We start from the raw sequence: 15,527 nt of genomic DNA, 5'->3' as shown, positions 1-15,527 counted from the left end.
ACTGGGCTTCACTCCATACTATTTAGTCTAGTGGGCCTCAACTATGGTTGCAACATTGGAATCATCTGAGGAGCTTTAAAAAGTACTGAAGTCTCTTGTAATCCCAGCACTTTGAGTGGCCAAGGCAGGCAGATTGCTTGAGCTCAGGAGTTCGAGACCAGCCTGGGCTACATGGAGAAACCCTATCTCCACGGAAAAACCAAAAATATGAAAAAACTTAGCTGGGTATGGTGCTGCACACCTGAATCCCAGCTACTTGAGTGACTGAGGTGGGAGGAACATTTGAGCCTGGAAGGTGGAGGCTGCAGCAAGCCCAGATATTGCACCACTGCACTCCAGCCTGGATGACAGAGTGAGACGTCATCACACACACACACACACACACACACACACACACACACACACACACACACAGCACTTCAGTCGAGGAACTATCCCCAGAGATTTTGATTTAATTGCTCTGGGATGCAATTCTAGTCATGAGAATTTTCCCCATACATTTTTTTCTAGAGACAGGGTCTCACTCTATCACCTAGACAGGAATGCAATGGCATGATCATAACTCACCATAGGCTCCAACTCCTGGGCTCAAGTGATCCTCCCACTTGGGGCTCCCACCTGAGCCTCCCAAGTAGCTAGGATTACAGGCGCTTGCCATCATGCTTGCCTAATTTTTATTTATTTAATTTTTTGTAGAGACAGAGTCTTGCTATATTGCCCAGGCTGGTCTCAAACTCTTGGCCTCAAGCCATTCTCCTGCCTCAGCCTCCCAAAGTGTTGGGATTAGGTATGAACCACCACGCACAGCCTCCCCCAACATTTTATAAAATGTTTTAAATGTATAGAAAAACGGCAAGAATTTTACTGTGACATGCATACACCAACCATCCCATCAAAATTCTACCATTAATATTCTTTTATTTGCTTATCACATATCTATCCATTTATCATTTCCTCTATCCATCCATCAACCTATTTTTTCTATGCTGCATTTCAAAGTAAATGGCAGATATCATACACTTCCCAGCATGAGGAATTTTTAAAACTGCCCAGTGATTCTAATGTGTAGCTAAGACTTAGCACCACTGATTTGGATTTCAGTGTTTCCACTGGAGTTAGTTTAAGTCAGGCTTACCTATATCAGTTGCAGGCTTCCTGCTCTGGGGTACCACAGAGACAAAACCCACAGGCAGCAAAAGAACAGTATCACATTCACTCAATTGCCTCTGAGTATGTTTCCAGATTTATTTCTTTTTAGAAATGTGTTATAAAAATTCAGCAAAAAGAGGTATAGGCTTTCTACATTCTCAGTGAATGACCATGCATAAAATGATTATAATAAAGTTTCAAATAGTTACAGAATGGGTTTTGGCTTCACAATTTTAGGTTTCAGCAACTACGGTGTGTAAATAGAAGTCACCTGGCTATTAATGAGGCCACAAACTTAAGGATGTTCAGAGACTATAGACTAGTAAATGACAGAGTTAGGTATTCTCAAAATCTAGAAATATTTAATTTGATAATTGGTATTTTTAAAATTCAGACAAGAAAAATCAGAAAATGAATCTCATACCTAGAGTTTTCCCTTTTCATAGGCTAGTTTATTTTTACTTTCAGTAATTTTTCCCAAGACTTTTTCCACCTGCTGTTGGGCAAGCTGATAAGGCAAACACAGGCATCAGAACCTCTAGGCATAGAAAGGAATAACCATTTTCATTTTTAAACAAGTATTTACATCCTTACCATTTCTATCATCATAAGATCAAGATTCCTATTTATTTGCTACTGCTGCTTTTAGTCTTTCCCTACATAGTTGATCACAGGGCTAATACGCAACATGTACAGAGACTGCTAATAAAAGCATGAAGCCTTAAGAGTACCAGAGTTTTTTGGTTTTGTATATTAACTTTTTTTGTTATGTCAGTTATTCCTTTGTAGTTGTGATCCAACACGGATGTGGTGTGGTTGTATCAGTGACTGCAGGTAGTCTGTGGAGCATTACACAGTTCTTTACGGAAACAGCAGCTGCAAGTGACCAGGACCACTGACAGCAGAAGGCGCCTCACTTACCACGGTAAAAAGCAGTTTAGAAAAATCTCAAAAACAAAATAAATGTTTATTGGAGACTCAAACTCACTGTTTGATCAAATACTCAACACAGTATTATCTGGGGCAAATATTACCAAAGGTTTCATATTTCACGAAATGACATATTTTCATTATTCAAACAGCCTTTAATAATGAGTTATTTTTTCATATCCTGTTGTTCTCAGACTGTATCAGAAAAAATAAGTATAAAATTTAAATTTTGGGCCATATTGGTATTTTCTTTATATGAGGAGCACCATTAAGTAATTGAACACGGAAATTTTCACTCTTCACAATCAATGCCAGTGTTATATCTTCATAACAGGAAATATTGCCATATGTCAAAATCATCTTCATAAACCAAATGTGGAGATAATGCACACAAAGCAAATGTGACTGAAGACACAAACTCTTAATCACTCACAAGCTAACTGGCTGCACTGTGGATCATTTGCAGTAAATCTTAAGTTCAAAGTCTTATTAATGTTGGTAAGTATCTCATATTGACATTATTCACTATTTCTGGTTTATATTTGCTTATTCTGTGAATAACAGAACAGAGTGCCTTTTAGGCATTTTAAGCCACAGAATTTTAGACTTTTGTTTTATGTTCAATTTTAGGAGCTGATAAAGATAAAACCCATGTACTAATTTACATAAGAGATATTCCTCACTATCTCCAACATGATTACAGCTATTCTTTAGTCACCACTTTGTAATATCCTTTAAGTGTGTGAACCTACCACACCTGCTTCTAAATAAAAGCAAAAACACATTCCAAACTAGATTACTATAATCTGTAACTTGTATTTTCCTCTGTTCAAAATATTTTCTATGAGAAGGCACACTAAGCTGGGCACAGTGGCTCACACCTGTAATCCCAGCACTTTAGGTGGCTGAGGTGGGAGAATCACTTGAGGCCAGGAATTCAAGACCAGTCTGGTCAACATAGCAAGACCCTGTCTCTACAAAAAATTAAAAAATTAGCTGGGCATAGTGGTGCATGCCTGTAGTCCTAGTTACTTGAGAGGCTGAGGCAGGAGAATTGCTTGAACCCAGCTGGTCGAGGCTACAGTGAGCCGTGATGATGCCATTGCACTCTAGTCTGGAAGACAGAGCAAGACCCCCATTTCAAAAAAAAAAAGAAAAAAAAAAAAGGCACAGTAGTCTGGAGCATTGTTTTCTCTTTAGTAGTTGCCTTGGCTAGAAGAATTTTCATTTTTGACGTTCAACACTTGATAAAAATCTATGGAAAAGCCCTTGTATACCACCTACCGCAAAATCATACACCTTTAATATAAAAACTTATACCCAATATTAGCTTCGGTGGATTATTAACTATTAGACCAAGTATTTTTCCTGTCAGAATATTTATTTCATACATTATTATACATATTCATAATTCAGTTTTTAAAAGTTTTAAAAATCACTGTGTTGCTCCCACTAAGGCAAAGGAAAATATGTTTTAAAAAGCATTTAGACCAGTAGAGTATTGGTTTCAAAATAACCTGAGGAAAATGTAGACTGCTATCAATAAGTAGGAAACTCATGATGATAAATATATTATCACAAAATTAGTTCATCATCGATTAATTTTTGTGGAAAACACAGTGCTCTTTGCCAAAATATTATCTATTTTGGGAACTATGATACAAAATCATTCCATGAATGTAACATTACAATTTAGGATTATGTTGACAAAGTCTTCAGCAGCAAATAAATTGTAAGGATGGTCAATAATACCACGAAAGCAAAGCTACAAGAATTGAACAATGAGAACACATGGACACAGGAAGGGGAACATCATACACCGGGGCCTGTTGTGGGGTGGGGAGAGCAGGGAGGGATAGCATTAGGAGACATACCTAATGTTAAATGACGAGTTAATGGGTGCAGTACACCAACGTGGCACACGTATACATATGTAACAAACCTGCACGTTGTGTACATGTACCCTAAAACTTAAAGTATGATAAAAAAATAAAAGCTTAATTATTTAAAATTCGATTCAAACTTTTACAAATTAAGATGTCTCAGTGTGCTGTAAAGCATAGGTAAGAACATATAAAAAACCAAGAACTAGAGTTAACCTAAAATATGCTAGCTCTAACAAATACTAAACACTCAAATATAACTATCTTCTTGAAATGGGGAGAGTTTTTTTTAACGAATAACTTAAATTATCTGGGTCTTCTATAAAAAGTGACCAGAAATTTAAAAAATAATGGCTCTTTTTCCCTATCAATACAATTCCCTCTTTCAGGCAAAGGCATAAAGAAATTCCATTAATCTTTTAAATATACTTTTAAAACAATAATTTTCCCATTTTGCCACCAAAGAGAATGCTAATGTACTAAATGAAAATTGGGCAAAATCAAAATGTGATAATATTTGACAAATGGTCACTTATTTAAATATTATGACACACACAAAAAATAATTGTTCCAAGTTGCTAAGGGAAACTGGATGTTAAGGCAGTTACTTAAATTACTGTTTACAGATTTAAATAGGCCCTGTACTTTCATCAACAGGAGACAAGAAATTAGAAACCACTTAAATGAGTGAATATCTCAGGTTCTGAGTTATAGAAGACTGAATTGAAATTAACTTTTGCTTAAATACGCTTGGTAATATACTATAAACATTATTAGCATACAGAGCAAAACAGAAACTGGGGAATCACTTGAGAAACATCATACAGAGAAAGATACCAAACATTAGAATATCCATTTTAACTCAGAAACACAAAGATACCACTCTTTGGAAAAGCAGGAAGTAAAAATAGGAAGAATTATCTTAAGATATGAAAGACAGGTTGCCAAAGATCAACGGTAAGCCACAAAATTATTTCTAAAATCATTTTTTAAATCTAGGTGAGCTGTACAAGTTAGCAGAAGCTGTTAGAAGAATACACAAAACCAGTAGGATACTGGCATCTTGGTAAAGCTATTTTATAAGCAGATTGTGGGCATTTTTTAAAGTTTTTGATTATTTTGAATTTTTTATTCAAAATATTTAACAACAGTATGACATGAGCCCCAGCAAATCAAACCAACTTAGACATCTGCATGAGTGTACACTGACAATGTCATCCTGGTTTTAAGAAATAATATATTTTAGTTCATTTTTAAATTTCAAGTCATTAAAGTCCCAGTTGTACAGGGAATCATATTTCTGTCTGGTGCTACAATTTTAAAATATATGTTTAAACCCCAAAATTGAAGTGGAGAGGAAAATCATTCAAACTGAACTCAGGCATGGTAACCTTCCTACATTTCAATCTTTTCTCACCGTGGTTCCCTGCATGACTGCCAGTGGTAATGGAATTAAATTGCACTATCACTACAGGCTAAACTGGCAAAAAAAAAAAAACCCTGAAATTAGGAAATATGAAAGAAATAGCAGAGAGAATATTATTTATTATTGCAATATGACATTAATCCTTATTGCCTGGCAAAACAGACATGACCTTCTTTGTATTCTAGTCAATCAATGTTTTTAAAGCACCTATTATGTATTAAGCATTATGCTAGGCAAGAGAATATAAAGATGAGTAACTACTGTTCTTGCATTAGAAGAGAGTGAATGCAGATGCATAAACAGGTCAATTTCTAATCAATGTAGTAATTATTCTGATATGGGTGTGCAGAGTATACTGTGGGATACCTACACTAGGAGAGATCCTCTTGGCATTGCAGGCCATGAGAGGTTAAGAACCTGCCCAGGTCACACAGTAAATGGAGGTTGAAACCAGGTCTATCTGAATTCAAGTTTGTGATGTTACACACACAACACACAGTCATGTGCATCTCCAAAAATCAATGAGGGGTTAGACCAGATGGTACTCTTTATAAAGAATTTCAAGTTTTAACTCTCAAAGAACAAAAATACACTGCCAGCATTGAATGACAATAGATTTAATGATATTGCTAAGATTCAAAAACAAATCCTGAAATCCCTAGCTCATTCCTCAAACTCATATAGCCAACCGAAGCATTTTCAGGCAAGCATGGTCAGAGACGCTTCTGGGTGGAGACAGAACTGCAAGCTAGAATTGCGTTATCTATGAGTTATCACTGGGAACCTGTAATCAAGACATGGTAGGCAGGCAAAAATCAACACTGACCAAATCACTGGCAAGATCTGTCAAAGTCATTAATAGGGTAAGGCTAGGCCTGCTCACTGGCAATGGATTCAGGAAAGAATCAGTCAGACTGAGAATGTGGTCTCCCAAAGGAACCCAGCTAAGGCTGGCCAACCAGCGAAGGACATGGCTGAATCTTTAATTCTGTGGAGAGAGAGGGCTGGTCTGAAATGGTACCAGGGATTACAGCTAATGGATCTTGTCATTCCAACAGGCACTTCCAGGCTTTTTTTTTTTTTCTCTGAGACAGTTCAGATACTAAGAATTCAATAAATGTTAGCTATCTGCTAAACGTTCTGTCTGTATTAATTTACTTAAGCTCAAACATCCACACGGTTATAGCATTATTATCCTCATTTTGACAGATTAAGAAACTGAGGCTCAGAGAAGTTAAGGATCATACCCGAGGTCACAGCCAAAACTGAAAAGTAGGAAATCTGGCTTGAAAACCATGACCATATAAGAAGATTTAGACTTAGTCTGTATAATTTTTCATAGTTGAAGTAATGAGCAGCTTATAACAGTTTGAAAGACTTTAGCTCAGGTTAAAACAGACTCACGTCGGGGTCTTCTAGGAATTTTCAAAGATTATTTGCATGCTTAAAAGCAGTAATACTTTTTCATGTATTTGAAAGCACACAGGAAAATTATTAGCTACTTAACAGAATGACCTTATCTTTAAATCCCCTTTACTTAGAGAAGATTTTTTTTTTTTTTTTTTTTGAGACAGAGTCTCGCTCTGTTGCCCAGGCTGGAGTGCAGTGGCGTGATCTTGGCTCACTGCAAGCTCCACCTCCCGAGTAGCTGGAACTGCAGGCAACCGCCACCATGCCTGGCTAATTTTTTCTATTTTTAGTAGTGACAGGGTTTCACTGTGTTAGCCAGGATGGTCTCAATCTCCTTTCCTCGTGATCCGCCTGCCTCGGCCTCCCAAAGTGCTGGGATTACAGGTGTGAGCCACCGTGCCCCGCCTAGAGAAGATATTTTAAGAACTGTACCATTTATTTGTAATGCACTGACCTTGTCAAATAGCCTTCCGAAATCAGACTTATTACTGATTGCCTAATGGAGGAAACTGTCTGATGAGAAAAAAATACAAGTTTCTTCCTCATAATTTATGGAAGAGGAACTATTTTAAAACATCAGATATATTTGTACTTTTCAGTAACACAGATTATTTGTGAAGGCAAATGTTTAATAAATCCCTTAAATTCTTGGTTTCTCAAATCACTATTGTTTGAATACTGTAAGAATCTCTGCTATATTTATTCCGAATTATTCAAGATTTTTAATAATTATGAAAACCAAAGAAAACCCATCTCCTGACCTCTGGTTGTTGTTATTTCTGAATTCATTAGTCATTAATTGCTATTTAGACTGACCTTTTTATACCCACCCCATGGTAATCAGAAGTGACTTGCTGAATTTCTAGGGAAGCCATTTGATCTGCCAGGTGCTTATTCTCTTCTTCAAGAGTCTGCAGGTTATGAGTTTATGTATTTATGTCTACCTTTAAAGAAACAAAAGTAAAAAAGAAACTATTTACACCAGATCCAAAAAGTATTATCTTATTTTTAAAATGACAATTCCAACTGTAAAATGGACAATATCTTCCACGTTTCCTTGCCTCTAAATGTGGAGATATGACCAATCAGTCTGATAGCTCTATGATATTTTATTTTTTACTTTTTTGAGACAGACTCTCGCTCTGTCACCCAGGCTGGAGTGCAGTGGTGTGATCTCGGCTCACTGCAACCTCTGCCTCCCGGGTTCAAACGATTCTCCTGCCTCAGCCTCCTGAGTAGCTAGGATTACAGGCATGCATCACTATGCCTGGCTAATTTTTGTATTTTTAGTCGAAACGGGGTTTCATCATGTTGGTCAGACTGGTCTCGAACTCCTGACCTTGTGATCTGCCCGCCTCAGCCCTGCAAAGTGCTGGGATTACAGACATGAGCCACAGCGTCCAGCTGCTCTATAATGTTTTTAAGAACCCTTTTCTCTGTGTGGTTTGTGGGTCTAAAAATTTTTTTAAAAAGAACCCTTTTTCTCTCTTTTCCATTTTTTGAGTTTTTCTAGCTGCCCTCAGCAAAAGGGATATTGTAAATTATATAGTTCCCCTTTACTATAAGTTAAAGTCCTTCTGGTATTTACTCAAAGTCAATTCAAGCTTATGAATACAGATGCAAAAATCTTCCGGCCAGGAGCAGTGGCTCACGCCTGTAATCCCAGCACTTTGGGAGGCCAAGCCAGGTGGATCACCTGAGGTCAAGAGTTCAAGACCAGCCTGACCAACATGGAGAAACCTCATCACTACTAAAAATACAAAATTAGCCGGGTGTGGTGGCACATGCCTATAATCCCAGCTACTTGGGAGGCTGAGGCAGGAGAATCACTTGAACTCGGGAGGCAGAGGTTGCGGTGAGCTAAGATCACACCACTGCACTTCAGCCTGGGTAACAAGAGCGAAACTCCATCTCAAAAAAAAAAAAAAAAAAAATCTTCCACAAAATATTAGCCCAGCAATATATAAAAAGATAACAAATTAGGACTAAGTGAAGCTTATCTCACTAATGCAAAGCTTGTTGAACATTCAAAATAAATCAGTATAATGCACCATTTCAAAAGACTATAGAGGAAAACCCATATAACCATCTTAATACTCGCAGTAAAAGAATTTCATAAAATTCAACATCAATTCATTATAAAAACTCAGCAAACTAGAAATGAAAGGGAACCACCTCTAGTTGATTAAAAATGTATATATAAAAATTCTACCACTAATGTCAATATTAATAGTGAAAAAACTTTCCCCCTAAAACTGGGAAAAGGCAAAGGTATCCACTTTCACCGCTCCTATTCCACATCATATAGGAGGCCATAGCTGGTGCAGTAAGGCAAGAAAACATAACAAAAGGCATTAAGATTGGAAAAGGAGAAATAAAACTGTCTCTACTTGAGACATATGATGGTCAAAAAAGGAAATCCCACAGAACCTCCAAAAAAGATGCTAGAATAAGTGAGTGTGTCAAGGCTGAAGGATATAAGGGCAAATCTATTGTATTTCTATATATTAACAATGCACAATTGGAAATTCACGTTTCATTAAAATGCCATTTAAAACAGTACTAATACTATGAAATTCTTTAAGTACAAATCTAACAAAATATGTCTAAGGTATGATGTGCTGAAAATTATGAAATACTGAGAGAAATAAAAAACCAAAATAAAACAGAGAGATACATCACGTTCATGTACCGACATGTGTTGCATAACAATGTTTCAATCAATGACGGACCACATATACAACAATGGTTATAGCAACAAGCTACACCATATAACCTAGGCATGTCACAGGCTCAAAATAAAGGGATGAAGGAGAATCTACCAAGCAAATGGAAAACAGAAAAAAGCAGGGGTTGCAATCCTAGTTTCTGAAAAAACAGACTTTAAACCAATAAAGACAAAAAAAGACAAAGAAGGGTATTACATAATGGTAGAGGGTTCAATTCAACATTATATCTTAAATATATATGCACCCAACATAGGAGCACCCAGATTCACAAAGCAAGTTCTTAGAGACCTTCAAAGAGACTTAGACTCCCACACAATAACAGTGGGAGATTTTAGCATTCCACTGACAATATTAGATCATGGAGACACAAAAGTAACAAAGATATTTAGGATCTGAACTCAGCACTAGATCAAATGGAACTGACAGATATTTACAGATCTCCCCACCCCAAAACAACAAACATACATTCTTCTTATTGCCACATGGCACTTACTCTAAAATTGATCACATAATTTGAAGCAAAACACTCCTCAGCAAATGTAAAAGAACTGAAATTATAACAGTCTCTCGGACCACAACACAACCAAATCAGAATTCAAGACTAAGAAATTCATTCAAAACCACACAACTACATGGAAATTGAACAACCTGCTCCTGAATGACTCCCGGGTAAATAATGACATTAAGGCAAAATTCAGTAAGTTATTTGAAACTAATGAGAAAAAAGAGATAGCATACCTGAATCTCTGGGACACAGCTAAGGCACTATGAAGAGGAAAATGTATAGCACTAAATGCCCACATCAAAAAATCAGATCTCAAGTTTACAATCTAACTTCACAACTAAAGGAACTAGAGAACAAAGAGCAAACAAAGCTAGCAGAAGACAAGAAATAATCAAAATCAGAGGTGAACTGAAGGAGATAGAGACACAAAAACCATTCAAGAGATAAACAAATCCAGGAGCTGTTTTTGTTTTGTTTTGTTTTTGAGATGGAGTCTTGCTCTGTTGCCCAGGCTGGAGTACAGCGGCGTGATCTCAGCTCACTACAACCTCCACCTCCCAGGTTCAAGCAATTCTTCTGCCTCAGTCTCCCAAGTAGCTGGGACTACAGGCCCGTGCCACCACACCTGGCTAATTTTTGTATTTTTAGTAGGACGAGGTTTCACCATTTTGGCCAGGCTGATCTCGAACTCCAGACCTCGTGATCCACCCGCCTTGGCCTCCCAAAGTGCTGGGATTACAGGCGTGAGACACCGTGCCCAGCCCAGGAGCTGTTTTAAAAAAATAATAAAATAAAATAGACTTCTAGCTAGACTAATAAGGAAGAAAAGAGAGAAGTTTCAAATAAACAGGATCAGAAATGATAAGGGAGATATTACCACTGACCCCACAGAAATACAAACAACCATCAGAGAATATTAAAAACATCTCTATGCACATAAACTAGAAAATATAGAAGAAACAGACAAATTCCTAGATATATACAGCCTCCCAAGACTTAACCAGGAAGAAGAAATTGAATCCCTGAACAGACTAATAACGAGTTCAGAAGTTGAGGCAGTAATAAATAGCCTAGCAACCAGAAAAAGCCCAGCATCAGACAGATTCACAGATGAATTCTATCATAGGTACAAAGAAGAGCTGGTACCATTTCTACCGAAATGATTCCAAAAAATTGAAAAGGAGTGACTACTCTCTAACTTATTCTATGAGGCCAGCAGCATCCTGATATCAAAATCTGGTGGAGATACAACAACAAAAAAAGAAAACTTCAGGCCAATATCCTTGATGAACATTGATGCAAAAATCCTCAATGAAATACTGGCAAACTGAATCAAGCAGCATATCGAAAAGCTTATCTGCCATGATCAAGTAGGCTACATCCCTGGGATGCAAGGTTAGTTCAACATATGCAAATAAATAAATGTGATTCATCACATAAACAGAACTAAAGAGAAAAACCACGATTATCTCAATAGATGCAGAAAAGGCCTTCAATAAAATTCAATATCCTTTCATGTTAAAAACTCTCAATAAACTAGGTATTGAAGGAACATACCACAAAACAGTAAGAGCCATCTATGACAAACTCACAGCCAACATCATACTGAATTGGCAAAAGGTAGAACCATTTCCCTTGAAAACCGGCACAAGACAAGCATGCCCTCTCTCACTACTCCTATTCAACATAATATTGGAAGTTCTGGCCAAAGCAATAAGGAAAGAGAAAGAAATAAAGGGCATTCAAACAGAAAAAGAGGAAGTCAAACTATCCCTGTTTGCAGATGACGTGATCCTATATCTCAAAAACCCTATAACCTCAGCCCCAAAGCTTCTTAAGCTGATAAGCAACTTCAGCAGTCTCAGGATACAAAATCAATATGCAAAAATCGTTAGCATTCCCATACACCAACAACAGTAAAGCTGAGAGCCAAATCATGAATGAACTCCCATTTGCAGTTGCCACAAAAAGAATAAAATACCTAGGAATACAGCTAACTAGGTAGGTGAGAGGTCTCTACAAGAAGAACTACAAAACACTTCTCAAAGAAATGAGAGATGACACTAACAAATGGAAAAACATTCCATGCTCATGGATAAGAAGAATCATGTCATTAAAATGGCCATACTGCCCAAAGCAATTTACAGATTCAATGCTATTCCCATTAAACTACCATTGACATTCTTCACAGAACTAGAAAAAACTATTTTAAAATTTATATGGAACCAAAAAAGAGCCTGAACAGCTAAGAAAATCCTAACCAAAAAGAACAAAGCTGGAGGTACCATGCTACACAACTTCAAATTATACTACAGGGCTACAGTAACCAAAACAGCATGCATGGTACTGGTACAAGAACAGACACATAGACCAATGGAACAGAATAGAGAACCGAGAAATAAGACCACACACCTTCAGCAATCTGACCTTCGACAAACCTGACAAAAACAAGCAATGGGGAAAGGATTCCCTGTTAAATAAATGGGACTGGGATAACTGGCTGGCTATATGCAGAAGATGGAAACTGGACCCCTTCCCTATACCATATACAAAAATTAACTCAAAATAGATTAAGGACTTAAATATAAAACCCAAAACTATAAAAACCCTGGAAGACAACCTAGGTAATACTATTCAGAACATAGGCATGAGCAAAGATTTCATGACAAAGACGTCAAAAGCAATCGCAACAAAAGCAAAAATTGACAAATAGGGTCTAATTAAACTAAAGAGCTTCTGCATAGCAAAAGAAACTATCAACAGAGTAAACAGACAGTCTACAGAATGGAAGTATGCATCTGACAAAGGTCTAATATTCAGCATCTATAAGGAACTTAAATTTACAAGAAAAAGACAACCTCATTAAACAGTGGGCAAAAAGCATAAACAGACACTTCTTAAAAGAAGACACAAATGTGGCCAACAATCATATGAAGAAAGCTCAACATCACTGAACATTAGAGAAATGTAAATCAAAACCATGATGAGATACCATCTCACACCAGTCAGAATGACTACTATTAAAAAGTCAAAAAATCAAAAAGTAACAGATGCTGGTGAGGTTGTGGAGAAAAAGGAATACTTGCACACTGTTGGTGGGAGTGTAAATTAGTTCAACCCTTGTGGAAGACAGTGTGGCGATTCCTCAAAGTCCTGAAGACAGAAATACCATTTGACCCAGCAATCGCATTACTGGGTATATACCCAAAGGAATATACATCATTCTATTATAAAGACACATGCATGTGTGTATGTTTACTGGAGCACTATTCACAACAGCAAATACATGGAATCAACCTAAATGTTCATCAATGATAGACTGGATAAAGCAAATGTGGTACATATACACCATGGAATACTATGCAGCCATAAAAAAGAATGAGATCATGTCCTTGTGATCATGGATGGAGCTGGGGGCCATTATCCTTAGCAAACTAACACTGGAACAGAAAACCAAATGTTGCGTGTTCTCTCATAAGTGGGAGCTAAATGATGAGAATATATGGACACATAGAGGAGAACAACACATACTGGGTGTGTCAGAGGGTGGAGGGTGGGTGGAGGGAGAGGATCAGGAAAAATAATATCAGGGTGATGAAATAATCTGCATAACAAATCCCCGTAACACACATTTACCTATGTAACAAACCTGCACATGTACAGTGAACTTAAAAAAAATAACCTAGGTGTGACCACTGAGGTTTGTGTAAGTACTCTCTATTGTACAACAACAAAACTGCCCAGAGATGCATTTCTGAGAATGTATCTCCATCATTAAGTGACAACCTAACTGTATTAGAAGATTCAATATTGCTGAGATGTTAACTCTCATTTGAAATCCCCATAAAACATCATTAAGGTCATTCTAAAACATACATGAAAAAGCAAACTAACTAAAATAGCTAAAACACTTTAGGAAAATAACACTGTTGGAGGACTCTACCTAATTTCATGATTTATTATAAAGCTACAATAATCACAGCCTGTGGAAAGGCTCCTGTGTTGTTGAACTTGCCCAGTTGTGGGTGCAGCCATGTACTGGGCAGCCCAAGCCTGACATAAAGTAAATTCCCAGAAGAAGTCTTTCCTGGGTTTTGAATTTGCAGTAACAGGTGTGAGCATTCTAGCAGCAGTTTGTTGGTCATGTGAAATCAGAAATGAAAGCTAGAGAGTTGCCAACTGTGGGAATGAGTGTAAAAGACATGCCCCAAAACATACATACATAAGTAAACTGTTGAGAGCAAGAGACACAAAATCTTCAAAGTATCAAGAGAGGAGTGGCTCCTGATGTACAAGATAATCTCAACAAGATTAACAGCTGATTTCTCATCAGAAAGTTGAGGCCAGAAGGCAGTGGGATGACATATTCAAAATGCTGAAAGAAAAACACTCAACCATGAATTCTAAATTCAGCAAACCTATCCTTCAAAAACAACAAAGAAATTAAGACATTCCCAGATAAATAAAAACTGAAATAATTCATACAAGAACTTTTCTTCTAGTTTAAACACACTCTTGAGAATGTGGTTCTTCAGACTTCACCTACAATGTGGAGTAATTTCTCCAGGTCCCCATTTTTGGTGGGGTTTGGATTGTGAAGCTAGAAAGCATATGCTGTAAGAAATACTAAAGGAAGTTCTTTAGGCTAAAATAAAAAGGCACTAGACAATATCTGGAATCCACATAAGAAATAAAAGGTAACAGTAAAGGTAGCAACATAGGTATATATAAAAGGTAGTATATATTTTTGTTTGTAATTATTTTTGTTACCTATAAACCAAAATATAGAATAAAAGAAATGATAAGGGAGTTAAAATGGTGAACTAGAAATATATATTTAACATAAAAGGTGGCACTAATTGAGAAATAGAGGAAGAAAAAGCAAAAAACGAAACAAAAAAAAAGCAAAATGGCAGATATAAATCCTACCTTAACAGTAATTATATTAAATACAAATAGATTAAACCACTGCAATTACAAAGCAGAGATAGGCAAAATTAGTTTTTAAAAAACCAACTATATGCTGTTTATAAAATGTACACTTTAGATCCAAAGGCACAAATGGGGTTGAAAGCAAAAGGATGGAAAATATATACCATATAAATTAAACAGTAATCTAAAAAGAGCTAGAATGACTGTACTAATATTAGACAAAATAGACATTAAGAAAAAACTGGTGAGATAAAGAGCATTATACATTGAAAAAGTGTTTACCCATCAAGAAGATGTATCATTTATAAATATATATGCACCTAACAGAGGCCACAAATATATGAAGCAAAAAATGACAGTATTGAAGGAACAAATAAATAATTTAACAGTAATAGTTGGAACTTCAATACCCCATTTTCATTAATCAACAGAACAACTGGACAGAAGATTAATGAGGAAACAGAAGACATGAACAACACTATAAACCAAGTAGACCTAACGGACACCTATAGAACAATCCTTCCAATAATAGCAAAATACACATTTTTCTCAAGTGCACATGG

General features: G+C 36.7%; 1 protein-coding gene, 1 long non-coding RNA gene and 1 other non-coding gene across 3 annotated transcripts in view; 2 read left to right on the top strand and 1 right to left on the bottom strand.

Annotated features, from left to right (window-relative positions):
- Positions 1–15,527, top strand: part of LOC129488222 (uncharacterized) — a 62,825-nt gene that overhangs the window by 6,371 nt on the left and 40,927 nt on the right. The window contains exons 2-3 of the long non-coding RNA XR_010122403.1: positions 1,925–2,074; positions 2,414–2,577. This is a non-coding gene — a long non-coding RNA (uncharacterized lncRNA). The remainder of the gene's footprint in view (positions 1–1,924; positions 2,075–2,413; positions 2,578–15,527) is intronic.
- CCDC150 (coiled-coil domain containing 150) overlaps positions 1–15,527 on the bottom strand; it is a 69,191-nt gene that overhangs the window by 24,774 nt on the left and 28,890 nt on the right. Inside the window, 2 exon segments of the mRNA XM_055290096.2 lie at positions 1,574–1,657; positions 7,629–7,742. Of these exon segments, the coding sequence (XP_055146071.1) occupies positions 1,574–1,657; positions 7,629–7,742 (198 nt within the window).
- LOC129489037 (small Cajal body-specific RNA 16) lies at positions 14,011–14,193 on the top strand. The gene has a single exon (XR_008659861.1). It is a non-coding gene; the product is annotated as a small Cajal body-specific RNA 16 (non-coding RNA).

Source organism: Symphalangus syndactylus, chromosome 8, assembly GCF_028878055.3.
Source record: "Symphalangus syndactylus isolate Jambi chromosome 8, NHGRI_mSymSyn1-v2.1_pri, whole genome shotgun sequence".
Taxonomy (NCBI): domain Eukaryota; kingdom Metazoa; phylum Chordata; class Mammalia; order Primates; family Hylobatidae; genus Symphalangus; species Symphalangus syndactylus.
This window is presented reverse-complemented; position numbering and strand designations above follow the sequence as displayed.